Source organism: Diabrotica virgifera, chromosome 6 (genome assembly GCF_917563875.1).
Source record: "Diabrotica virgifera virgifera chromosome 6, PGI_DIABVI_V3a".
Taxonomy (NCBI): domain Eukaryota; kingdom Metazoa; phylum Arthropoda; class Insecta; order Coleoptera; family Chrysomelidae; genus Diabrotica; species Diabrotica virgifera.
In genome coordinates, this window is record NC_065448.1 from 178136108 (window position 1) to 178160768 (window position 24661).

At 34.8% G+C, this 24661-nt stretch overlaps 1 protein-coding gene across 2 annotated transcripts in view; it reads left to right on the forward strand.

The window, feature by feature from the left end:
* Positions 1 to 24661, forward strand: part of LOC114336915 (cystathionine beta-synthase-like) — a 208254-nt gene that overhangs the window by 87456 nt on the left and 96137 nt on the right. For both annotated transcript variants that reach the window (XM_050654359.1, XM_050654358.1), the window contains exon 6: positions 22171 to 22456. In XM_050654359.1, coding sequence (XP_050510316.1) covers positions 22171 to 22456 — 286 coding nt within the window. The remainder of the gene's footprint in view (positions 1 to 22170; positions 22457 to 24661) is intronic.

The following is a 24661-nucleotide window of genomic DNA, read 5'->3' on the forward strand; positions in this document are numbered from 1 at the left end:
TATCCGCAAAAATCCGAATGCCATCTCTCACATCCACCTAAAAACAGATCCTTCCTGGTCTATACGGCATTGTGGTTGGCGATTACAATACTCTAAATAGATAAGCAACTAAAGATGCAAATACAAATAATTTGTCACAAAATTAATCGATCGTGACAGTACCTTCACAATATCAACGGTAAAATGACAATTGTAATTTCTAGGTTAGTATTTTTCAGCGACGTAAATATAGATATTTTATGTCATTGTTATATTGGGACATTCTATATAGGGTACCTATATAGGGAGTGCAATTAGAACGAAAACATGCATTGTTTCGAAAAAATTCAAACAAGCTTATATTTTTCTAAAACTGTTTTTGTTAGTTTATATACATGTTAAAGTAAAAAGCTCTACTCGCAGATTTGGCCACTAATTGTTTATTAATTGTTTAAACAATAACCATTTTTTTTTATAAATAATTTTAAAAATATCGTTAAATTCATCATTTTACTTTGATCAAATATGTTTCTATTTTGTTTTTGATTATGCTGAATCCGAATATGGCATTGCAATTTGAAAATTCTTATACAGAAGCTCTTATACAGTGTGTCTGCGTAGCTAGGAACCACATGGAAAACTTTTTTATTATCAATTTTACGAAAAAAAGTTATTCTTAATAAAATGCTCTGGATAGTCAAAAATCTAAAACTGAACCATCAGATATCAAATTTTATCAATTTTATACGAGTTATGTCAAAAATATGAATTTCGTTAAAGAGTAAAGTACCTTTATATTCCAGAATATCAAAAAATGCTATTATAAAAAGTTGTTTGAAATTAGAAACTATGTCTAAATATAAAATTACATCATTCTAATCGAAAAAAAAAAAATTTCAATTTTTTCTCAAATTACGGATACTCATCATCATTTTATTACAATTATGATAACTATTTTATTATCACTTTTACGAAAAAAAGTTATTCTTCATAAAATGCTCTCCCTCGTATAAAATCTAAGATACAACCATCAGATATCAAACTTTTTTAATTTTATATGAGGTATGTAAAAAATATGAATTTTTCTTAAGAGTTAAGTGCCTTTATTCTTCACAATATTTTAATTATAAGGATGTAATTGAACACTAAAACAAATTTTTTAATTCCAAACAACTTTTCTTAATAACAATTTTCGATATTGTGAAATGTAAATGTATTTTACTCTTGAGTGAAATTCATATTTTTGACATACCTCGTATAACATTAATTAAATTTGATATTTGATGATTGCATCTTATATTATATACGATGCAGAGTATTTTATAAGGAATGACTTTTTTTCGTAAAACTGATAATAAAAAAGTTATCAATAGGTTCCAAGTTACGCAGAAATACTGTAAAAGAGCTAAAAAAATTTTTGCTGTACATTTATTATTGTTGAAGCTTATTATTAAATGTATTTTAGGTAAGTTTTACAGAAAAAATTTTTGAACACTTTGTATAAACATTTTGTTAGCTGGTAATTTTCGGTTTTTGTATTACATTTTTGTTATCTTTCTTAATTTTCTTAAAAAGAAATAGTTTATTTCATTTCTAAAGTAAAATAATTTAGTCCATTTGAAAGATTACATCCTAAGCTTTAAAAAAAGCACTTATAAAACTGTAATAGATCTGTTCAAACTTGAGTAATACCGTCTTAAAATGGTGGTAATTCTATAAAACTACGAAGATTTAAAAAATTACATTTTTTGAGACGTCATATTGTTTGAATTAAATTTTTGAGACTTTTTTTGAATGAAACATCACTTAGTAAGATGCTGGAAAGGTAAGTTGTGCAAAATTGAGAGTTTTATAAGAAAAATTGTATTAGTTACACATTTTTAAATAATTTTTTAACAAAATTCATGTAAGGCTCAATTTCCGCCCACGCCGTACTTATGCCCATAAATTTTATTTCTTTCTATTATAACCATAAGATAGCTTGATTATTTTTCTTTCATGTTCAATTTATAAAATTTCATTTGATCCATTAGTTATAGAATTACATTAAAATAACTCAACCATGCACTTCGCCGAACGCTAGTTTACAGTGCGCCAATGTTTGTGAGAAGGGCGACTTTAGCGTTATAAATAAAAAATTATAGTAGATACAGATTTAATTTTAGAAAATTCTTTATTTAAGGTTTTTTTTGTAAAATTTTCTGAATTTTTCAATGGTCAGATCAGTTTTTTCTAAAATTTATATTTTCGGAGTTATTTAAAAAAACATCTAATTTCGTAGTTCATCTGTTTAATAAAAAATGAAGCACCCACTTCTCGAGTAGAACTTTTTGATATGTTGTTTATTAAACATTTCTTAATGAAATTACAAAAAGTTCTATCTTGTTTGATTTTTTCCGAAGTGAAAATCTATATGCACTCCCCTAATAGTGAAATTTGATTTTATGTATATTTATTTATTTTTACATTAAAATATTTTAAATATTAATATTCTGGTAAATATTTGTATAAAAGATATTGATGTTTATATAAATATAAATACAAATCAAAAATGAATAACCATTTTCAATTTCGTTGCAACACGAAACTACAGCCGCATCATATTCTAGTTCAATCAGAGAGTGCAGCAAGCATCTCTACCGGTTTCGAAACTTATTAGTCTCTCATCAGGAGGCACATATGCTGCTCTCTCTGACCCAATCAGGACAAACCCCGACGTGCAGTTACGGATTGCAACGAACGAAATGGCAGGGATGCCCTAGCGGCAACTTCTAGCAAAAGACAAAAGTTTTCAATCTAATAGCATATAAAACAACATAATGTTATAAAACTACATCAATGGGAACCCTCTCTGGTTACACCTCCGAGGCTTCTAAAATTTGCAAGCCATAACGGATGCTGAGACTAAAGAAGATGAGGGAATTTTACAATTTATAATTCACGTCCCATCTGCTCAGCGCGGTAAAGTTCCAACGAGAATGGTTCCCTTCGTACTCCAATCAGAGTAAACATGTAAATCAAAAATGAATAACGATTTTCAATTTCGTTGCAACACGAAACTACAGCCGCATCGTTGACGTTATTCATTTTTGATTTACATGTTTACTCTGATTGGAGTACGAAGGGAACCATTCTCGTTGGAACTTTACCGCGCTGAGCAGATGGGACGTGAATTATAAATTGTAAAATTCCCTCATCTTCTTTAGTCTCAGCATCCGTTATGGCTTGCAAATTTTAGAAGCCTCAGAGGTGTAACCAGTGAGGGTTCCCATTGTTTTCGATCTGGTGGGATGTAGAGTAACATTATGTTGTTTTATATGCTATTAGATTGAAAACTTTTGTCTTTTGCTAGAAGTTGCCGCTAGGGCATCTCTGCCATTTTGTTCGTTGCAACCCGTAACTGCACGTCGGGGTTTGTCCTGGTTGGGTCAGAGAGAGCAGCATATGTGCCTCCTGATGAGAGACTAATAAGTTTCGAAACCGGTAGAGGTGCTTGCTGCACTCTCTGATTGAACTAGAATATGATGCGGGTGTAGTTTCGTGTTGCAACGAAATTGAAAATGGTTATTCATTTTTGATTTACATCTTTACTCTGATTGGAGTACGAAGGGAACCATTCTCGTTGGAACTTTACCGCGCTGAGCAGATGGGACGTGAATTATAAATTGTAAAATTCCCTTATCTTCTTTAGTCTCAGCATCCGTTATGGCTAGCAAATTTTAGAAGCTTCGGAGGTGTAACCAGAGAGGGTTCCCATTGTTTTCAATCTGGTGGGATGTAGAGTAACATTATGTTGTTTTATATGCTATTAGATTGAAAACTCCCAGGCAACCAGGTGACGTCATATAACGTTGAGGAAACGTCAGTTTTTGGTTGAATATAACACGTGTTTGAACAATACGTCATATAGACGTCTTTTGTAGGTGATTTTAAATACGTAAGATTAATGACGTTAAAATTACGTTTAAAATACGTTTTAATTTCAGACAGCCTAAGTCTGACGTCACAAAATTGGGAGGAGCTTGCTTGTTTGTATTGAATCCAAACAATTTCGTTTGGGTATAGATAACGCTAAATGTTCATAAGAAATTTCTCATTTATTATTTATGTGGTTTGTGCCTTGTGTAATAAAATAAGGCTTTTCATTTAGATATTTAGTTGAAGAAACGTGTAAATTAAGCGATTTTTATGTGTTTTTGCTCAGTGAGTTAGTTTAATGCAGTAATTCTTCTTGACAACTGTTTGAGGTTATGTTTATTTGTTTTTAATTAAGCGTTAAATGAAGATATTAAGACAGCGTTAAATTAAGATATTAGTATGCTAGATAACTTGTTAATAAATTATTTATTAGTTTCATATATATGTTGTTTCAGTTTTGACACAGTAAGTAGGTATATATAACTAGTGAAAATTCTAAAATGTGAGGGCTGGTACAATCATGCAGAATTAATGATGTTTCTAACCTAGTGCACAAGCGATCTTAAACAAGTGGTAGTACTTATGTCGTCGACACATGGGACGTAGGCCTATAGGTTTCATGTTATGTACCTATTTTTTATACTATTTTGAAACATCTGAAAGAGGTCACTTTTTGAAAGTATTAAGGACGTGATTTTACCGACGTGAAAAAAACGTAGATACGATTACGTTTTAAAATCGTCACAATTATGACGTCAAATCGATGAGACAAATACACGTGATTTTCAACGTCAGTACTACGTCATAGAAACACGTCAATTGGTCATTTTTATGACGTGTTATCTACGTTGTAAAAACGTCGTTTGGTTGCCTGGGCTTTTGTCTTTTTATAAATACAAATATTCTGATAACTGTCAGACTTACCTAACTAAAATGTCATGCAATGATTGGCGACCTTCTTAAAATCCTATATGACGTCAAAATTAATGACGCACTGAAAAAAGGGTTTGGGATGAAATGTATTATTCTATTCTCAAAGGTATATAAATTATGATTTGAATACTTGTATCATAATGAGCTTCATTTGTCGCGTTCAGGAGGAGACGAAACAGTGACGGAGCGGTTCCGCAACTGTTGAGAATTCGTTCTCTGAATGTGGCGCTATTTGCGGAACGTGTTACGGAACGGTCGTCATGACAGTGACCTCATTTTAATTCCGCTGCCTCCGTCCAACGTATGCTACTTTTGTGAATTTGTCAATAAACTTGTTGAAAGATGGCGTGAAGTACTAATTATCAATTGGAAAATAGCGCAGATGGTAAACATTCATTGGTCATTGACCATTATTATGAAGTAAAAAGAATGTGTGTGTACTTTGTACGCACGTAAGAAGTTATACTTCTAAATATGATTTCAATGAAATAAATATACTTTCGGACAGTTTATTTGTATTTTATTTAAAGATTAAATTAATTTTTACTTACTATTTTCAAAAAATTTTTATTAAAACAATACCAAAAATTAAAAAAAGATTAGAAAACACCAGGATTCGAACCGGGGACCTCTTGATCTCCAGTCCAACGCTCTACCACTGAGCTATACCCTTTTCTTTATCCGGGCTACAAGATTTCTCAGACATAGTGACAAACAGACGAAGTTGATTATAAAATACTTTAAATATTACTTATTATCTTATTCCCGAGGTAGACAAGTTCAAATACATAAAAATTATAATATTAATTTATGATATAAATGTTAAAAGTACAATTTTAAGGCACGTATGTGAAAGTTTCGTGTGAAAGATTCGCTTCGCTCATTCTGCAATTCACATGAGTGCCTTAAAAATGTACTTTTTAACACGTATATCATACAATATTTTTTCTACAAACGTCTTATATATCAACAATTATAATTTATTCATTCTCAATTACAGGACAATACCTACAAAAACTTCTACTTAAACTTGACTGACATTCTATTTTTCTATTTTTCTTGACATTACATCAAAACTGCCTATACTGTCAATACGCAAATCATAACAACTATAGAATAACATCAGAATCTACTTTTATTTTTGTATATTTTAACAAATTTTAATAGTTTTTTTCTACAAACGTGTTAAAAATGCAATAATACAGTTTAAATTAAATTTTAAAAAACCTTTTAAACCACCTTTTTCAAATTGCGCAAGTTGTATTATTAATATTAATGTTAATAAATGAAATATAAATATTTTGACTTTTCACAATTTGAAAATTCACTTTTAACTGCAGTGCCTTAAAAATTTTAAAGCACTGGTGCTTTAAAGTAGCATTTTTAACGCTCCTATGGAGTGCTATAAATTGCATTTTTAACACGTTTGTAGAAAAATATATTTAAAACACTAATATATTATTTCCACACCTTTTCTGGACTGATACATACATAAATTAAAACATTTAGTAACGAACTCCATACTGTCTGTGTGCGCATGCGCGCAGATTAATAAAATTTCACCCTCATTCGCGCCTAAAGAAGTATAACTTCAAAAACAATTTATTGTGCAGAGGCAAGTACCGGGTGGATCATGTTAACTCTAAAAAGTCAGTTAAGGCTATCAAAAAAGTCGAGCGCAAGTTTGCGGCTCTCCAAGAAAATATATCATGCTCTGTGAAGGGCCTTGCAAATAATCCACAGTTACAAGGTATTCGATATTATCAACAAGACGGTGCACCGCCTCATTACGGATTGCAAGTTCGTGAGTTTAGTGATTGGATAGGGAGAAGAGACACAATTGAATTGCCCGCGCGTTCGCCAGATTTGACGCCCTGTGATTTTGATTTGATTTTTGCTTAAATTATACTTAAAGATAAAGTTTTTGCTAGTTTGAAGTTCTCCGTGCCAACTTGGAAGTCTGTAGAAAGACTTGTTCCACTGTGTATAAGCGTTGCCAAAAATGTATTGATGAAGGTGGTTTACATTTTGAACATAACATGTAAAGCATGCACTTCTTTGTACCTACTTATTTACAATCAACAATAAACGTTTTTTTTATTTCAGTTATTTTTGCTTTTATTAATATACAAAACGGTTAACTGACTTTTGGTCCACCCGGTATATAACCTCACATATAACAGAAAGTGATAGGCTGTCATGAATTTAGGGAGCGGAGCGTTCACAAGACTAAACCACGAAGGCAGGAGCAGTTCCCGCTCCATCGGGAACTGCTCCCTCACTTCTTTGTCTCCTGAATGCGACCATTATGATACAGATTTTCATTACGATACAGATTTTTAACCAACAGAATCGTGAGATGACGTTCTGTCTCGAAGGTGACACATGCGCAATGAACAATGTCAAGCCAAATGCATACGCTTTGATACGATAGAGACAACCATAGAGATCAAATAGATGAAATAGAGAATGTGGAAAAATCCCCTTACGAACAATTCACACATCCACCATTTCGGGCTGGGAAAAATTTTTTAAACAAAAAAAAAACAAAAGATCTACATCTTATGTTTTTAAACATATATTTTACTTTAAGTAATTAGGGAATTAAAACTTGAGACTGTCATTGTCGGATTTGCCGTAGACATACGCACCTTCTATGTCTAGGTCTCGAATGTTGTTTTTTGATTAGAATGTGTCTAAAGATATTCAACCTCTTGTCTTTACCGACGAGCCCAGAGAGGTTGAAGAGGGCGAAACACATTTCTAAGAACTGGTGTTTGGATCTTTGATTCTATTCGAAAAATTTTTCCCAGCCCGAAATGGTGGATGTGTGAATTGTTCGTAAGGGGATTTTTCCACATTCTCTATTTCATCTATTTGATTTCGTACGAGTGGTCGTTAAACCAATAACCTTGGATCTTTGATTCACTGAGTGTGTTTCAAAGATCTACATCTTATGTTTTTAACCATAGAGATATCGAAAATTTAACCTCAAATTCATTTTAATAATTGTAATATTGTATTACCAGAGAACGGCAGTTCTCGCCAGTGGCGCACACCTACACCCCCTACACGCGACACTATACAGGGTGTCCAGAAACTCTACCGACAAACGAAGACAGGAGATTCCTCAGATAATTTTAAGACAATTTAACCCAATTCACCTAGTCCGAAATGCTTCTTAAGGGAGCTAGAGCTCTTTGAAGATGGCGTCATGAAATTAGTTCTTCTTAAATACCTCCAGAACGCTTCTATTTAGAATAACGAAAATTGGTATGCTTATTTACTTTTCAGAGATGAATCGATTCCATCCATTGCAAATTTCTAGTACCGGTCATAGGCGTGCGTTTAGGGTAGAGCAACGGGTATTTTATCGCATAACTTTTTTGTCCTTAACTTTTATGCATTTTTGATACCGGATTATTAAATTGTGAGGAATTCTAGTACTAAAAGGTACTCTTGATTTAAGTCGGTAGGACACACCTTTTTCTAGAAAAATCGATTTGAAAGTTTTTCGTTTTTGGAATTTGAAAAAAAATTGAAAGAACTTTTCAACAAAAAACGAAGTATTTTACCAACATAAAGTAAGAGTAACTTTTAGTACTCGAATACCTCATAATTTAATAATCTAGTGTCAAAAATGCTCAAAAGACAAAAAAGTTATGCTATAAAATAACTGTTGACCTACCCAAAATGGACGCCTATGACCAGTACTAGAAATTCGCAATTAATGAAATCGATTTATCTATGGAATATAAATAAATGTACCAGTTTTCGCCTTTCTAAACAGTTTTTTTTTTGAAATTTTTTTTTTAATTTAAAAAGCGAAAAGTTTTCAAATCGATTTTTCTAGAAAACGGTGTGTCCTATCGATTTAAAACAAGAGTACCGTTTAGTACTAAAATACTTCTTAATTTAATAATCCAGTATCAGAAATGCATAAAAGTTAAAGATAAAAAAGTTATGCGATAAAATAACCGTTGCCCTACCCAAAACGGACGCCTATGATCGGTACTAGAAATTTGCAATGGATGGATTAGATTTATATCTTGAAGATAAATACGCGTACCAATTTTTGTTTTTCTTAATAGAAGCGTTCTGGAGGTATTTAAGAAAAACTAATTACAAGACGCCATCTTCAAAGAGCTCTAGCTCCCTTAGGAAGCATTTTCGGACTAAGTGAATTGGGTTAAATTATCTTAAAATTATCTGAAGAATCTCTTGTCTTCGTTTGTCGGTAGAGTTTCTGGACACCCTGTATATACACGAAATTTTCGATTTTCTAAATCCGACTCAATTGAAAATTGGACCAACTCCCATCTTAAAGTTCAGGAAAATACTCACCCATTCATATGTCAACCATCCATTTTGGTCCAAGGGTGTGGATTTTACGGCCCTTTCCATTTAGGGTCTGTTTTTCGTTCTCGTCCCCAAAACTCCCAAAAACTTCGAAAATTTAACTCCGACCTTTACGGCTTCTAATAGAAGCGATCATTACCTTTCCAACGCATGTCTAATTTTGAAAATCGGTTATACCGTTCAAAAGTTACCGAGCTCAGAAATATGAGTCAATTTTTATTTAAAAAAGGGAAAATGTTTGTGGATATGTGTATGTATGTATGTGTGTGGAAAAGTTAAACCGATCTGAATTTTTTTTCTGTGTTTGAAGAGGGAGTGAGAGCCGATTCAGAACCGGTGTAGTCAGTGAGTTTTGACTACCCATAAGCCAGCTATAGGACTTGGTAAGTACAAAACGGCATATTTTTTGGTTGTATAAATCTTCGGTTCAAGAAGAGACAGGAGAACAGTAAATACACCAAATCAATAGCGTTGAGTTAAGCTTTCAAGTGGTGTCTAAGCTGTCAGGATCAGATATACACACGGCTCAGTATAGCCGAAAAACTGAAAAACTAAACTTTGAAAATTTTGGTTTTTCGACAATTACTCAAAATTTCAACCTACGAATTACGCCAATAACTGAGCGTTTGTAGAAGGACTTTAGACGAATCTAACGGTGTATACCTTATATCCGGGAGAATTCGAATTTTTAAGTTATAGGCTACATAAGTATGATCAAATCTATTTCTTATGGGAAAAACGGTTTTTCAAGCTCAATAATTCCTGTAATAGCTTCAGTTATCATACTTGACCTTAGATGCATAAGATACTGCTTGTCAATACGTTTCAAACTCATGTTTAGTGAACAAAATCGGTTAAGCCGTTTAGAAGTTATTAAGCTACAAAAGTATAATCCAATTAACGATTATTCCCTAAATGGTTTATGTAGTTGTAGTGGTTACGACGCTAATTTGATCTGGCAACGGGCAATCCGAGTTCATTTACCGGCCATCCCAATATTTTTTTCAATCTATTTCGAATAGAAAAAAAATCTAGTGTACATTCGATAGACACTAGATCATTTGGGAGATAATGCGACAAAGGCGACCATTTATAAAGCTTAACGTGTAATCGAGAAACATTGCATTCAACTTTATACATTTAATTTATAAGTAACTTTGAAAAACTCCTGATACAAGAATAAAAAACCGCTAAACGCCGTAAAAATGAGTGGCGCATACAATATTCCAGCTACAAAAGATCTGATATGAATATTACGTGGCGCGAAAATGTATTTTCATTTTGATGCAAAACAAAATTCTAGTTTTATTTTAAAAGATTTTTTTTTATAATATTTGCTAAATTTGAAGTAAACGCGCCACAAAAGAGTTTCAAAATTCAAGCTGTATCAAAGTTACTCTTTTGTGGCGCGTTTTACTTCAAATTGGGCAAATATTATGAAAAAAATCTTTTAAAATAAAACTAGAATTTTGTTTTGCATCAAAATGAAAATACATTTTCGCGCCACGTAATATTCATATCAGATCTTTTGTAGCTGGAATATTGTATGCGCCACTCATTTTTACGGCGTTTAGCGGTTTTTTATTCTTGTATCAGGAGTTTTTCAAAGTTACTTATAAATTAAATGTATAAAGTTGAATGCAATGTTTCTCGATTACACGTTAAGCTTTATAAATGGTCGCCTTTGTCGCATTATCTCCCAAATGATCTAGTGTCTATCGAATGTACACTAGATTTTTTTTCTATTCGAAATAGATTGAAAAAAATATTGGGATGGCCGGTAAATGAACTCGGATTGCCCGTTGCCAGATCAAATTAGCGTCGTAACCACTACAACTACATAAACCATTTAGGGAATAATCGTTAATTGGATTATACTTTTGTAGCTTAATAACTTCTAAACGGCTTAACCGATTTTGTTCACTAAACATGAGTTTGAAACGTATTGACAAGCAGTATCTTATGCATCTAAGGTCAAGTATGATAACTGAAGCTATTACAGGAATTATTGAGCTTGAAAAACCGTTTTTCCCATAAGAAATAGATTTGATCATACTTATGTAGCCTATAACTTAAAAATTCGAATTCTCCCGGATATAAGGTATACACCGTTAGATTCGTCTAAAGTCCTTCTACAAACGCTCAGTTATTGGCGTAATTCGTAGGTTGAAATTTTGAGTAATTGTCGAAAAACCAAAATTTTCAAAGTTTAGTTTTTCAGTTTTTCGGCTATACTGAGCCGTGTGTATATCTGATCCTGACAGCTTAGACACCACTTGAAAGCTTAACTCAACGCTATTGATTTGGTGTATTTACTGTTCTCCTGTCTCTTCTTGAACCGAAGATTTATACAACCAAAAAATATGCCGTTTTGTACTTACCAAGTCCTATAGCTGGCTTATGGGTAGTCAAAACTCACTGACTACACCGGTTCTGAATCGGCTCTCACTCCCTCTTCAAACACAGAAAAAAAATTCAGATCGGTTTAACTTTTCCACACACATACATACATACACATATCCACAAACATTTTCCCTTTTTTAAATAAAAATTGACTCATATTTCTGAGCTCGGTAACTTTTGAACGGTATAACCGATTTTCAAAATTAGACATGCGTTGGAAAGGTAATGATCGCTTCTATTAGAAGCCGTAAAGGTCGGAGTTAAATTTTCGAAGTTTTTGGGAGTTTTGGGGACGAGAACGAAAAACAGACCCTAAATGGAAAGGGCCGTAAAATCCACACCCTTGGACCAAAATGGATGGTTGACATATGAATGGGTGAGTATTTTCCTGAACTTTAAGATGGGAGTTGGTCCAATTTTCAATTGAGTCGGATTTAGAAAATCGAAAATTTCGTGTATATACAGGGTGTCCAGAAACTCTACCGACAAACGAAGACAAGAGATTCTTCAGATAATTTTAAGATAATTTAACCCAATTCACTTAGTCCGAAAATGCTTCCTAAGGGAGCTAGAGCTCTTTGAAGATGGCGTCTTGTAATTAGTTTTTCTTAAATACCTCCAGAACGCTTCTATTAAGAAAAACAAAAATTGGTACGCGTATTTATCTTCAAGATATAAATCTAATCCATCCATTGCAAATTTCTAGTACCGATCATAGGCGTCCGTTTTGGGTAGGGCAACGGTTATTTTATCGCATAACTTTTTTATCTTTAACTTTTATGCATTTCTGATACTGGATTATTAAATTAAGAAGTATTTTAGTACTAAACGGTACTCTTGTTTTAAATCGATAGGACACACCGTTTTCTAGAAAAATCGATTTGAAAACTTTTCGCTTTTTAAATTAAAAAAAAAATTTCAAAAAAAAAACTGTTTAGAAAGGCGAAAACTGGTACATTTATTTATATTCCATAGATAAATCGATTTCATTAATTGCGAATTTCTAGTACTGGTCATAGGCGTCCATTTTGGGTAGGTCAACAGTTATTTTATAGCATAACTTTTTTGTCTTTTGAGCATTTTTGACACTAGATTATTAAATTATGAGGTATTCGAGTACTAAAAGTTACTCTTACTTTATGTTGGTAAAATACTTCGTTTTTTGTTGAAAAGTTCTTTCAATTTTTTTTCAAATTCCAAAAACGAAAAACTTTCAAATCGATTTTTCTAGAAAAAGGTGTGTCCTACCGACTTAAATCAAGAGTACCTTTTAGTACTAGAATTCCTGGCAACGGGCAATCCGAGTTCATTTACCGGCCATCCCAATATTTTTTTCAATCTATTTCGAATAGAAAAAAAATCTAGTGTACATTCGATAGACACTAGATCATTTGGGAGATAATGCGACAAAGGCGACCATTTATAAAGCTTAACGTGTAATCGAGAAACATTGCATTCAACTTTATACATTTAATTTATAAGTAACTTTGAAAAACTCCTGATACAAGAATAAAAAACCGCTAAACGCCGTAAAAATGAGTGGCGCATACAATATTCCAGCTACAAAAGATCTGATATGAATATTACGTGGCGCGAAAATGTATTTTCATTTTGATGCAAAACAAAATTCTAGTTTTATTTTAAAAGATTTTTTTTTATAATATTTGCTAAATTTGAAGTAAACGCGCCACAAAAGAGTTTCAAAATTCAAGCTGTATCAAAGTTACTCTTTTGTGGCGCGTTTTACTTCAAATTGGGCAAATATTATGAAAAAATCTTTTAAAATAAAACTAGAATTTTGTTTTGCATCAAAATGAAAATACATTTTCGCGCCACGTAATATTCATATCAGATCTTTTGTAGCTGGAATATTGTATGCGCCACTCATTTTTACGGCGTTTAGCGGTTTTTTATTCTTGTATGAATATACTAATATAGTAATAAATTTAATCATGCTTTCTGGGTATTCGTAGCGCCAATACCCAGCGAGTAGCAGGAATACTTGCCGTGGAACAAAAACTGACACTTGGCAGTAGGTATAGAATGCACACCCATGAGAATGGAGATTAATAATTTATGTTTAGGATCGCTGCCTGGGGATCTCCAGGGCATGTCTGGAGCCGGCGCTGGACGTGACAGCATGCGGGACGTCGGTGGCAGGGTGTTAGGAGGCGGGCCCCTGTCATACAATCAGCTACAGCCCAACCACAACCACAAGCGAGCCAAACAACAACAAGAGCTCCACCCGCCGAAGGTGCTGCGCTGGAACATCAGCCGGCGCTCACTCAAGCGGGACGACCGAGGCAGCGCATGAAATGGACTGTGTCCATTAATGAAAACATTTTGCGCTTCTACTGCAAGGTGACAAAGCTCGGTCAAGAAACAGTCGGCTACCGACAACAGCTGTATGCCGAATTTTGCAGGACGTACCCAGATATTCAAGTATCGGACCAAAGAGTATCAGATCAATACCGAGTAATCATAAGGAACAACCTTATCCCAGAGACTAGATGCAATACCATCAGAAGCGAAGCCGAACGGGAGATTCATAACGATGTTGTAATTGAAGATCAAGTCCCCTGTTCTTGAAGTTCATGAGCAGATTCCTGAGCTTGCCATACAAGAAGCTCAACCTGACAACACAGAGCAGGAAAACAACGAGTTACGTGATAACCTAGTAAGCGAAATGGCACGCGCGGTACAGGAGTTTAATGGAACAAACCCACTTAGGAGACCACCGCTACCACGAATAAACTCTTGTAAGAAACTAGGGGCGCTGTTACAAATTGTGAACACTGAAGTCCTACCCAATTATGTCGTAGAAGCCCACACATTAGAATATTTGCACATGCTAATCTACTGTGCAGCAACAGCAAGTGCTAATGTAATGGGCGTTAAGATCAGAACACGACGGAGTACTAATAACGAAAGAACTGCTAACAGAATTGCACCCAGGGAAAAAGACTGCTCGGAAAGATTGAATTACTACGTAAGGATATTGGTATAGTCACAGAATACATACGAGGTGTAACAAGTAGAAAAGTCATCAGAAGAGCTGAAGAAATAATGCTGAGTACCGCAAGACACTCAAGATATGATCCAGAAAACAACACAGCCCATCAGTGTCTGGATACATTAAAACAAAAACTCTCCGTTTATTCAGGGCGACTAAGAAGGTACAAAGTTAGTAACAACCGCAAAAGCGACAATGCTCTTCTTGAGAGTTCTGAGAAGGCGTTCTATCGAAAACTCAATTCCACTGTAGAACGTGTCGATAAGACTTACCCAAGCCAAGAAGAAATTCATGAGTTTTGGGGAAATCAACTTTCCACACCAGCTGCTCTTAACAACAATGCTGGATGGATAGAAGATACGACACAGAACTGCCAACACTACATTACTACCCTTTACGAACCCTTCACTACTGAAGAAGTCTCAAATATCATCAAAGAGCTTCATAACTGGAAATCTCCTGGACCAGATGGAGTTCAAAACTTTTGGCTCAAGAAGTTTTGGAGTGTTCATGAATACTTATCAACACTAATTAATCATGTTATTTCTAATCCGCAGGATATACCAGCATTCCTAACTCAGGGTACCACTTATTTAATACCGAAGGATCAAAGTAACACCCAAGATCCAGCCAAATACCGCCCAATTACTTGTCTTTCAACTTTGTATAAATTGGTCACATCCTGTGTAGCCCGGCGTAACTACCAACACTGTGCTCTGAACAATACCATAGAGCCTCAACAGAAAGGATGCGCTAAGGGTTCCATGGGTTGCAAAGAACAACTCATCATCGACTCAGTCATTTCTAACCAGGCATATTCCAAAAAGAGGAATCTTTTTACTGCTTTCATTGATTACAAGAAGGCCTTTGATTCAGTGCCGCATGAATGGCTTATAGATATACTGAGAATATATATAAAGTCGATGATAATACAGTGACCTTTTTAGGGCATATAATGACAGAGTGGAAAACTAGAATTCACCTTCAAATACCTGGTGAAATTAACATCGAAATTGAAAATATCGCAATCAGCCGGGGCCTGTTTCAAGGAGATTCGTTGAGTCCTCTGTGGTTCTGTCTAGCTATGAACCCACTATCTCAGCTATCGAACTCCACAGACGCAGGTTTTACCATCAAAAATAACAACAATGTGGTGGCGAAGCTTAATCATTTATTGTATATGGATGATTTGAAATTAATGGCTTCCACTCGAAACCAACTCGATGAGATGCTAAAAACTGTAGAAACTTTTTCTAATGATATTAGTATGCACTTCGGACTAGACAAGTGCCGTATTTTAAATATAGTCAGAGGAAAAGTACAGCCCGGAGGATTCGATATGCAAAATGGCCAGAACATCGAGGCCATGGGTGAAAACGATATGTATAAATATCTTGGAGTAAAGCAAGCGCGGAAAATTTACCATAAACAAATGAAAACAGAGATAACTAAAGAGTTTATACGAAGGGTAAAACAGCTGCTTCGCTCACACCTTAACAGTAGAAATTTCTTTAAGGCACTAAACACCTACGCATGTTCCGCGCTTAGCTATTCATTTGGCATTGTTAAGTGGACAAAAACGGACATAGAAAATCTTCAGTGAAAAGTAAGAACGCACCTCACAAAGGCACAAAAACACCATCCCAAAAGTGCAGTGGAAAGAACGACATTACCACGGAATTTAAGAGGAAGAGGACTTATGGATATAGGTGAGCAATTAGACAAACAAATTGCTAACTTAAGAACTTATTTTCAAATGCAGGCTGAGACATCTACTCTACATCGCGCTATCTGCGCAGTAGATGACACAACACCGATCAAACTGAGGGAACCAGAAGTGCGCATAAACTGGGTAAACCTCTACACGGGCGACATCCCAATGAGGTCAGCCAAGACTATGTCGACAATACAGCGTCGAACTATTGGTTGACATCAGGAAAGATGTTCCCTGAAACGGAGGGATCAATACTGGCCATTCAGGATCAGGTTATACCAACCAGAAATTACCTGAAATATATCGTCAAAGATCCTCAGGTTCAAAACGACAGATGCCGATATATTTGTCAAGCCCAAGAAACCATCCAGCATATTACCGGGGGCTGCCAGGCATTTGCTGCAACTGAATACAGGGAACGGCATGTTTCAGTTGGAAAGATCCTTCATCAAGAGATAACTATCAAACTGGGACTTCTCCAAACGGACCATCTCCCATATTATCAATACGTTCCTGAGAGTATGCTTGAGGATGGCAACTACAAGCTATACTGGGACCGCACTGTGCTCACAGACCAAACAGTGAAACAGTGGCACATAATAGACCAGATCTCGTACTAGTTAATAAATTAACAAGACAAACAACACTAATTGATGTGGCGATACCTAACAACAATAATCTACGTAGTAAATTTACTGAAAAGATCGCCAAGTACAGAGATCTGGAAATTCAAATACGGAGACAATGAAGAATGCAAAGTACCCAGACAATACCGATTATTATGTCTACTACTGGAGTCATTCCGAAAACCCTCCTCGAAAGCATCAAAAAGCTGGGTCTGAATGAACATCTTTATAAGACCATGCAGAAAGCTGTACTACTCGCGACGGCCAGAAGTGTACGAAAATTTTTGGGAGATACACCTGCATACCAAGTCACCTAGGGTTCGATAACATGGAAAGAGTCCCACCAGAGCTCAATCCTTTTGATACTGTTGTAATGTTAAGATGACATCTGGCAACAGTGTCTATGGACGGTTGTCAGCGGTCACTGGGCATGGCATCGCCCTTGGACGGAAGGGGGATCATTGATGTTCGATGTAGAACAATAACAATGTTTATAACAATGATTATTCAATAAAGTTCTTTATTAACAATCTGGTAATCTCTAATTACTACATGGTGTCAGGTGAAAAACATCAGAAACATAAAGAGGAAAGAATAGTGTTTTTGTGAACACAGGAAAGAAAAATAAAAACCACTTTGAGGTTAAGCTTTAAAGAAAAAAGGCCACGTGAAAAATAAAAGAACAAGAACATTTTTAGCAACTAACTAGTAGTAGTGAAAATAAGTAAGGTATTATGGCTTCTTTTAAACCACCAAATAACCTAAAATTCGATGAGGACATAGCAAAAAACTTTGAACAGTTCCATAATAGTTTCAAGTATTACATGAAGGCATCGGGATACGAAAAGAAAGATGACGAGACAAAAATAGCTATATTTTTAAACATAGCGGGAGAGGAGGCGCAGGTTGTATTTGAAACTTTCGAACTAGAGGATGATAAGAAAAAAATATATAAAGAAGTAATTCAAGCCTTTGAGAATCACTGCGCTCCTGTTAAAAATGAAACTTATGACAGATACAAGTTCTTCAACAGGCTACAAGGTGATAATGAAGACTTTGAACATTTTCTCACGGATATTAAAACTTTGGTAAAGCCGTGCAATTTTGGTACTCTTGAAAACAGCCTGTTGAAGGACAAGATTGTAAATGGAATTAAAAATAATGAGCTGCAAGAAAGACTATTAAGAACACCAAATTTGGATTTAAAAACAGCAGTAGAATATTGCAGGGCTGCAGAAATGAGTAAGAAACAGTTAAAAGCACTTAATAATGAGAAAGCAATAGCTGCAGTAATGAAGAAGGACTTCAGGAGAGAAAACAAGTTAAGAAATAAAAGTCAAGCAGTAGCAGTACAGAAGAAATGTCAATTTTGTGGCAGGATGCATAAGCCCAGAGAATGCCCAGCTTATGGGAAGATATGTGTTGTGTGCAAAAAGCAAAATCATTTTGCTAATGTCTGCAAATTTAGTCAGAGGAAAGTGCATGAACTTCGGGAAGTGGAAAGTGATAGTGGTAGTGATATAGGTGACTACTTACAAATTGACTGTATAGAAGTAGATTCTGTAGAAAAACATGAAGATAAATGCTGGATAGAGATGGTAGGTGTGCATGATGTTGACATACCTTTTAAGCTAGATACCCGCAGTGAGGTTTCTATTTTGCCACATAAATATTTTTTAAAAATTGATGAAAGTAAAACCACTTTAGTAGATACTGATACTGTTCTAGTAGTGTATGATGGCAACAAAATAAGACCTCTTGGGACAGCAGTTTTGGACTGTAATGTTAAAGATAAGAAAACAGAAATTAAATTCATTATAGTTCAACAAAACAACGCTGTACCTATTTTGGGCCTAAGGGATTGTGTTAGTTTAAACTTGATAAAAAAGGTAGATACCATATTCACAAGCAAAGAAAAGCTAGAAAACCTTTTTGTTAAAGATAAAGTAGTATTTGAGGGACTAGGTAACATAGGTAGCTATAGTATAAAGTTAAAAGAAGGAACAGAGCCAGTAGTTAAGCCTCAGAGAAGAATTCCTGAGTCTATAAAACCTAAATTAAAAAAGGCTCTTGACAAATTAGAAAAGGAGAGCATTATACAAAAAGTGCAGGGACCTATTGAGTGGTGCCATAATTTAGTTATTGTGGAGAAACCTAATGGTAGTTTAAGGTTATGCCTTGATCCACAGTATCTAAATCAGGGCATCATAAGGGAGAGGTGTTTAATACCCTCTGCGGAGGAAATTTTTAGTAGATTGGCAGGAAAAAAATACTTTTCAGTCCTGGACATGAAGGATGGGTTTCTTCAAGTAGTGTTAGATGAAGATAGCAGTAAAATGTGTTGCTTTAGTACACCTCATGGTGTTTACAGATATTTACGAATGCCTTTCGGGTTGTCATCAGCCCCTGAGGTAATGCAGAATTTGAACTTTAATATTTTTGGGGACATAAATGGGATTGAAATTTATTTTGATGACCTAATAATTGCAGCAAATAGTATACAGGAACATGACATAATTTTTAAAAATGTCATTGATAGAGCTAAAAAGCATAATGTTAAATTTAATAAAAATAAATTGCAATACAGGGTAAACCAAGTAAAATTTTTAGGAGTCATAATTTCTGAATTTGGGATTAAATGTGATCCTGATCATGTAGAAAGTATATTAAAATTAGAAACACCCAAAAATATAAAAACTTTGCAATCTTTTCTGGGAATGTGCAATTATTTAAGCAAATTCATACCACATTTTACTGAAAGTACAGCTCCTCTTCGAGAGCTTATTAAAAAAGAAAATATGTGGAATTGGGGTAACAAGCAAGACAAAGCTTTTCTAGAATTAAAAAATAAATTAAGTAAAGCGCCTACTTTAAAAATATTTAACAAGGACCAGCCCATAATTTTACAAACGGACAGTTCTAAAGAAGGGGTGGGTGCTTGCCTCTTACAAGAGGGCAACCAGTATCTTTTTATTCTAAAAGTCTTACAGATGCTCAGGTAAGATGGGTTCCTATTGAAAAGGAATTGTATGCAGTTTGTTCTGGTGTTGAAAAATACCATCAATTCATTTATGGTTATAAAGTAACTATACAAACTGATCACAAGCCCCTAATTTCGATTGCAAAAAAGGACATAAATAAGGTAAGTTCTAGGTTGCAAAGAATGCTATTAAAATTATTAAAATATGACTTGACTTTTGAATATGTTCCGGGGCCAAAAATGTTTATGGCAGATTTTCTCTCAAGAAATTTTTTAAAAAACACAGCTTGTGAAGATAAAACCTTGTTAGAAGTAGTCCACTGTATGAGTGTTGACTCACACATTAGTGATAATCGCTTAGCTCAAATTAAGTTAGAAACAGCCAAGGACAAAAATCTTAAAACATTTCTAGACTGGTACAGTGTTGGTTTTCCTAAAAATAATACAAATATAGAGAGTCATGAACTTAAAAACCTATATAAACTAAGAGATAACATTACGGTCCAACATGGTATTCTTTATTTAGGTTTAAAAGTAATAGTCCCAAAAAGCTTAAGAAGGGAAATGCTAGACATCATACACACTGGCCATTATGGCATTAACAAATCTAAAAATAGAGCACGATCTGTACTATATTGGCCGGGCATGAGTAATGATATTGTTAAGGTGGTACAAAGTTGTTCCATTTGTGAAAAATTTAACATATCAAATTCAAAGGAACCTTTAATACCCCATCAAGTCCCAGACCTGCCCTTCAATAAAGTAGGGGTTGATTTATTTCAATTTGGCAATAAAGACTATTTAGTCCTAGTAGATTATTATAGCAGATGGCTAGAAATAAAGGAATTACTAAACAAAACTTCAGAAAGTGTAATTAGTGTTTTAAAAGAAATTTTTTCACTGTTCGGAATACCATCTGTTATGATATCTGACAATATGCCATTTAGTAGTTATAGGCTTAAGGTATTTGCTAAGGAGTGGGGGATAAATATAATAACATTAAGTCCAATGTATCCTAAATCCAATGGGTTAGCGGAAAAGGGAGTGGGTATAGCCAAGAGACTGATGAAGAAATGTGCTGAAAATAATGAAGATGTAAACTTGGCTTTACTCGCTTATCGTAACACACCTATCAAGGGTATGAATTATTCACCTTCCCAAATGCTAATGTCACGTGTGTTGCGCGATAAATTACCATGTAACACAAAGCTTCTAAAGCCTAAACTTTGTACAAATGTCAGTAAGCAAATACTAGCGTCTAAAGCTAATTCTAAACTAAGTTATGATCAGACTGCAATTTCTAGAAAAAAATTTGAAACAGGCAACAATGTCTTAGTTCAAGACGGTAGATCTAAGTTGTGGTCGCCTGCCAAAATTGTTCAACCTTGTCAGGTTCCTAGGTCTTATGTAATACAAAAGTCTGATGGTCGGTTTTTGAGAAGAAACACTTTTCAGTTAAGAAAATCGCACAATGATGTTGTAGTTAATCCTAAGTGTGATGTTCCTCTTTTAGAAGGTATACCCAGGCCAAGTTTGCCTGTTAGTAACATTCACAATAATATTACTAAGACTGTTCAACCTAGCAATAATGAAACAGGATCTCCTCCTACAAATAAGTTTGGACGAACTATTAGAAAACCTGCCTATCTGAAGGACTATTGCACTTAAATTAAGTATTATATTTTTAGTTTTATAAGTTTCTATATTTTTGGAAAAAGGGAGATGTTGTAATGTTAAGATGACATCTGGCAACAGTGTCTATGGACGGTTGTCAGCGGTCACTGGGCATGGCATCGCCCTTGGACGGAAGGGGGATCATTGATGTTCGATGTAGAACAATAACAATGTTTATAACAATGATTATTCAATAAAGTTCTTTATTAACAATCTGGTAATCTCTAATTACTACAGACACCGTAGGTATCTGGGATGAGTCAATTTTCCCCTTAGAGGGAGTGTGAGCCGGTATGGCTAAATCTGGAATTTAATCATATGACTTAATTTGTTTGTGTCACAAAATAAATGAATTTGAATAAGAAGTATATTTTTTTGTTGTGAATGATCGTAGAAAAAATCGTGTAGGTATACAACTAATAGCATTTAATTGTCAGTGTGTTATCGTATTCTATACGGTACTCGCCGCTTCGCGGCTCCTGTCGTATCCGTCATACTCGCATCATAACGACCATCATAATGCTCGTTGCATAATATATTATTATATTTCTCGTATTTTTAATTTGTGTAGATTACTGCAGCTGGATCAGGAGGAACTACGACTGGTATAGGCAGAAAGTTTAAAGAAATTTCTCCCAATACAATAATAATAGGTGCTGATCCTTATAGCTCATTATTTGCTGAACCACCCGAAATTAATAAAACAGATGTGAAGTTTTCTGAAGTTGAAGGTATAGGAGATAAGATTATTCCTACAATATGTGATCGACATAACATAGATAAATGGTTCAAATTATATGACAACGAATCTCTGAACATGGCTAGAAGATTAATAAAGGAAGAAGGATTATTAGTTGGTAAGAACAAACATACCTACAAATTTCTCTTTGAATTTTGTTACTTTACATTATTCGTACATGATTATTATACAATTCATATACATTTTGCCATAAAATTCTTCTCCTCCTTTTCTATTTAATAGATTTTCCTGAAATTTTAACAGTAAATTAGAAGATGGCTCTTTCAAATATCAGTTCAAACTTGTGTCTGCGTTAAAAGTTCTTAATAAGTCAAATGTAATTATGTGTGCAGAAAATTGGAACTACATTTGAGATGTGGCTATATCGGAGATTACTGTCCTCAAAAGAATGAAGAAAAACCGAGAGGTACTGACCACCATCAAATCTCGAAGGTTACAATGATTCGGACTCAGTATGCCAAATAAATCCAGATATGAACTGCTACAAGCCATCCTGCAAGGAAAAATATTTGGAAAGCCAGATCCTGGAAGAAGAAAAATATCCTGGTTAAAGAACTTCAGAAACTGTCTCAACACAATATCTGTGCAGCTTTTCCGCGCTGCTGCAGATAAGATAAAAATTGCTATGATGATCGCCAACATTCGTCACCGTTAGGCACATCAAGAAGAATAAGAATTGTTCTGTTCTGTCTTTCCATACATATTTTTTCTTATTATTTCTTATTTTAAGAATTTTTTATTACATACTATGTTCTTTTATACTTATGTACATATTTAGTTTTAATTAACGTGTGTGTGTCTGTAATTGACACTTATTGCTAGAAGCAGTGACGGATCTACTACCATTGAAACACCATCGAAAACACCTAAAAAAGATAAACTTCTTCTTCTTCTTAAAGTGTCTATCCGTTCCGGATGTAGGTGATCAGCATGGCTATCCTCACTTTGCTTGCTGCTATTCTGAATAGTCCGGTTGTCGATGTATTAAACCACTTTCTCAGATTTTGAAGCCAAGATATTCTTCTTCTCCCTGGTCCTCTCTTGCCAAATACCTTGCCTTGAATAATGAGTTGCAACAAGCCATATCACTGTTCATTCCTCATAACATGGCCAAAATATTCTAGTTTGTGCTCTTTGATTGTGTTAATAATCTCGCATTCCTTGCCTATTCTACGTAGAACCTCAACATTAGTCACACGATCCACCCACGAAATTCTCAAAATGCGCCTGTAACACCACATCTCGAATGCCTCGAGTTTTCTCAAAGAAGCCTCGAAAAGTGTCCAGGCCTCTACTCCGTATAATAATGTAGAAAATACATAGCATCTGTTGATAGTGATTTTGGTAGCAAGAGGTAAATCGTGGCTTCTGAAAAGAGACTTCATCATTATGAACGCTGATCTCGCTTTTCCTATGCGTTGTTTTATTTCATCCCCAGAAAATTGCTAAATGCAAGAATGCAGGGAAAAAGACCTGTTGGAAGACCTAAAAAGAGATGGGAAGACGAAGTCGATGAGGATGCCAGGAACTTCCTGGGAACGCGTTCATGGAAAAGAACAGCGGTAAATCGAAATGATTGGAGAAGCTTGTTGAAGGAGGCCAAGGCTCGATTTGGACTGTAGTGCCATTGGATGGATGTTTTATTTCACTTGAGTGGTCCCACTGGCTGTTTATGTTGGTACCAAGGTATGTGTAGCTGTCGACCCGGCCAATTAGTTGTTGGTTAACCAAAAGCTGTGTATTTAATATTTCGCGCTTACTGACTACCATGTACTTTGTTTTTTTCGTATTGAGATCAAGTCCGTATTCTCTACTTATATCTGATATGCGCGACATTATTCTTTAAAAACCATCTAGACTGTCTGCAAAAACTACAGCGTCGTCGGCATATCTAATGTTGTTCAGACGCACTCCATTGACTAATACGCCTTCCTGTAGTTCTCCCAATGCTTGCTCGAAGATACATTCAGAGTATATATTAAACAGCACCGGGGACAGGATGCATCCTTGCCTCACTCCTCTATCTATGGAGACTGCCTCTGTCAATTGGTCATCCACTATAATATTGGCAGTTTGGTTGTAATACAAATTATATATGATTCTGAAGTCTCTATCATCTAGTCCCGCTTCTTTCAAGATGTTTATGAGTTTATTATGTTTTACTCTATCAAACGCCTTTTTGTAGTCGATAAAACAAATATACACGCCACAGTCAACATCCCTGTATCTTTGCATAAGCACTTGGACAGCGAATAGAACCTCTCGGGTGCCTAAGGCATCGTGGAATCCAAATTGCGTCCAT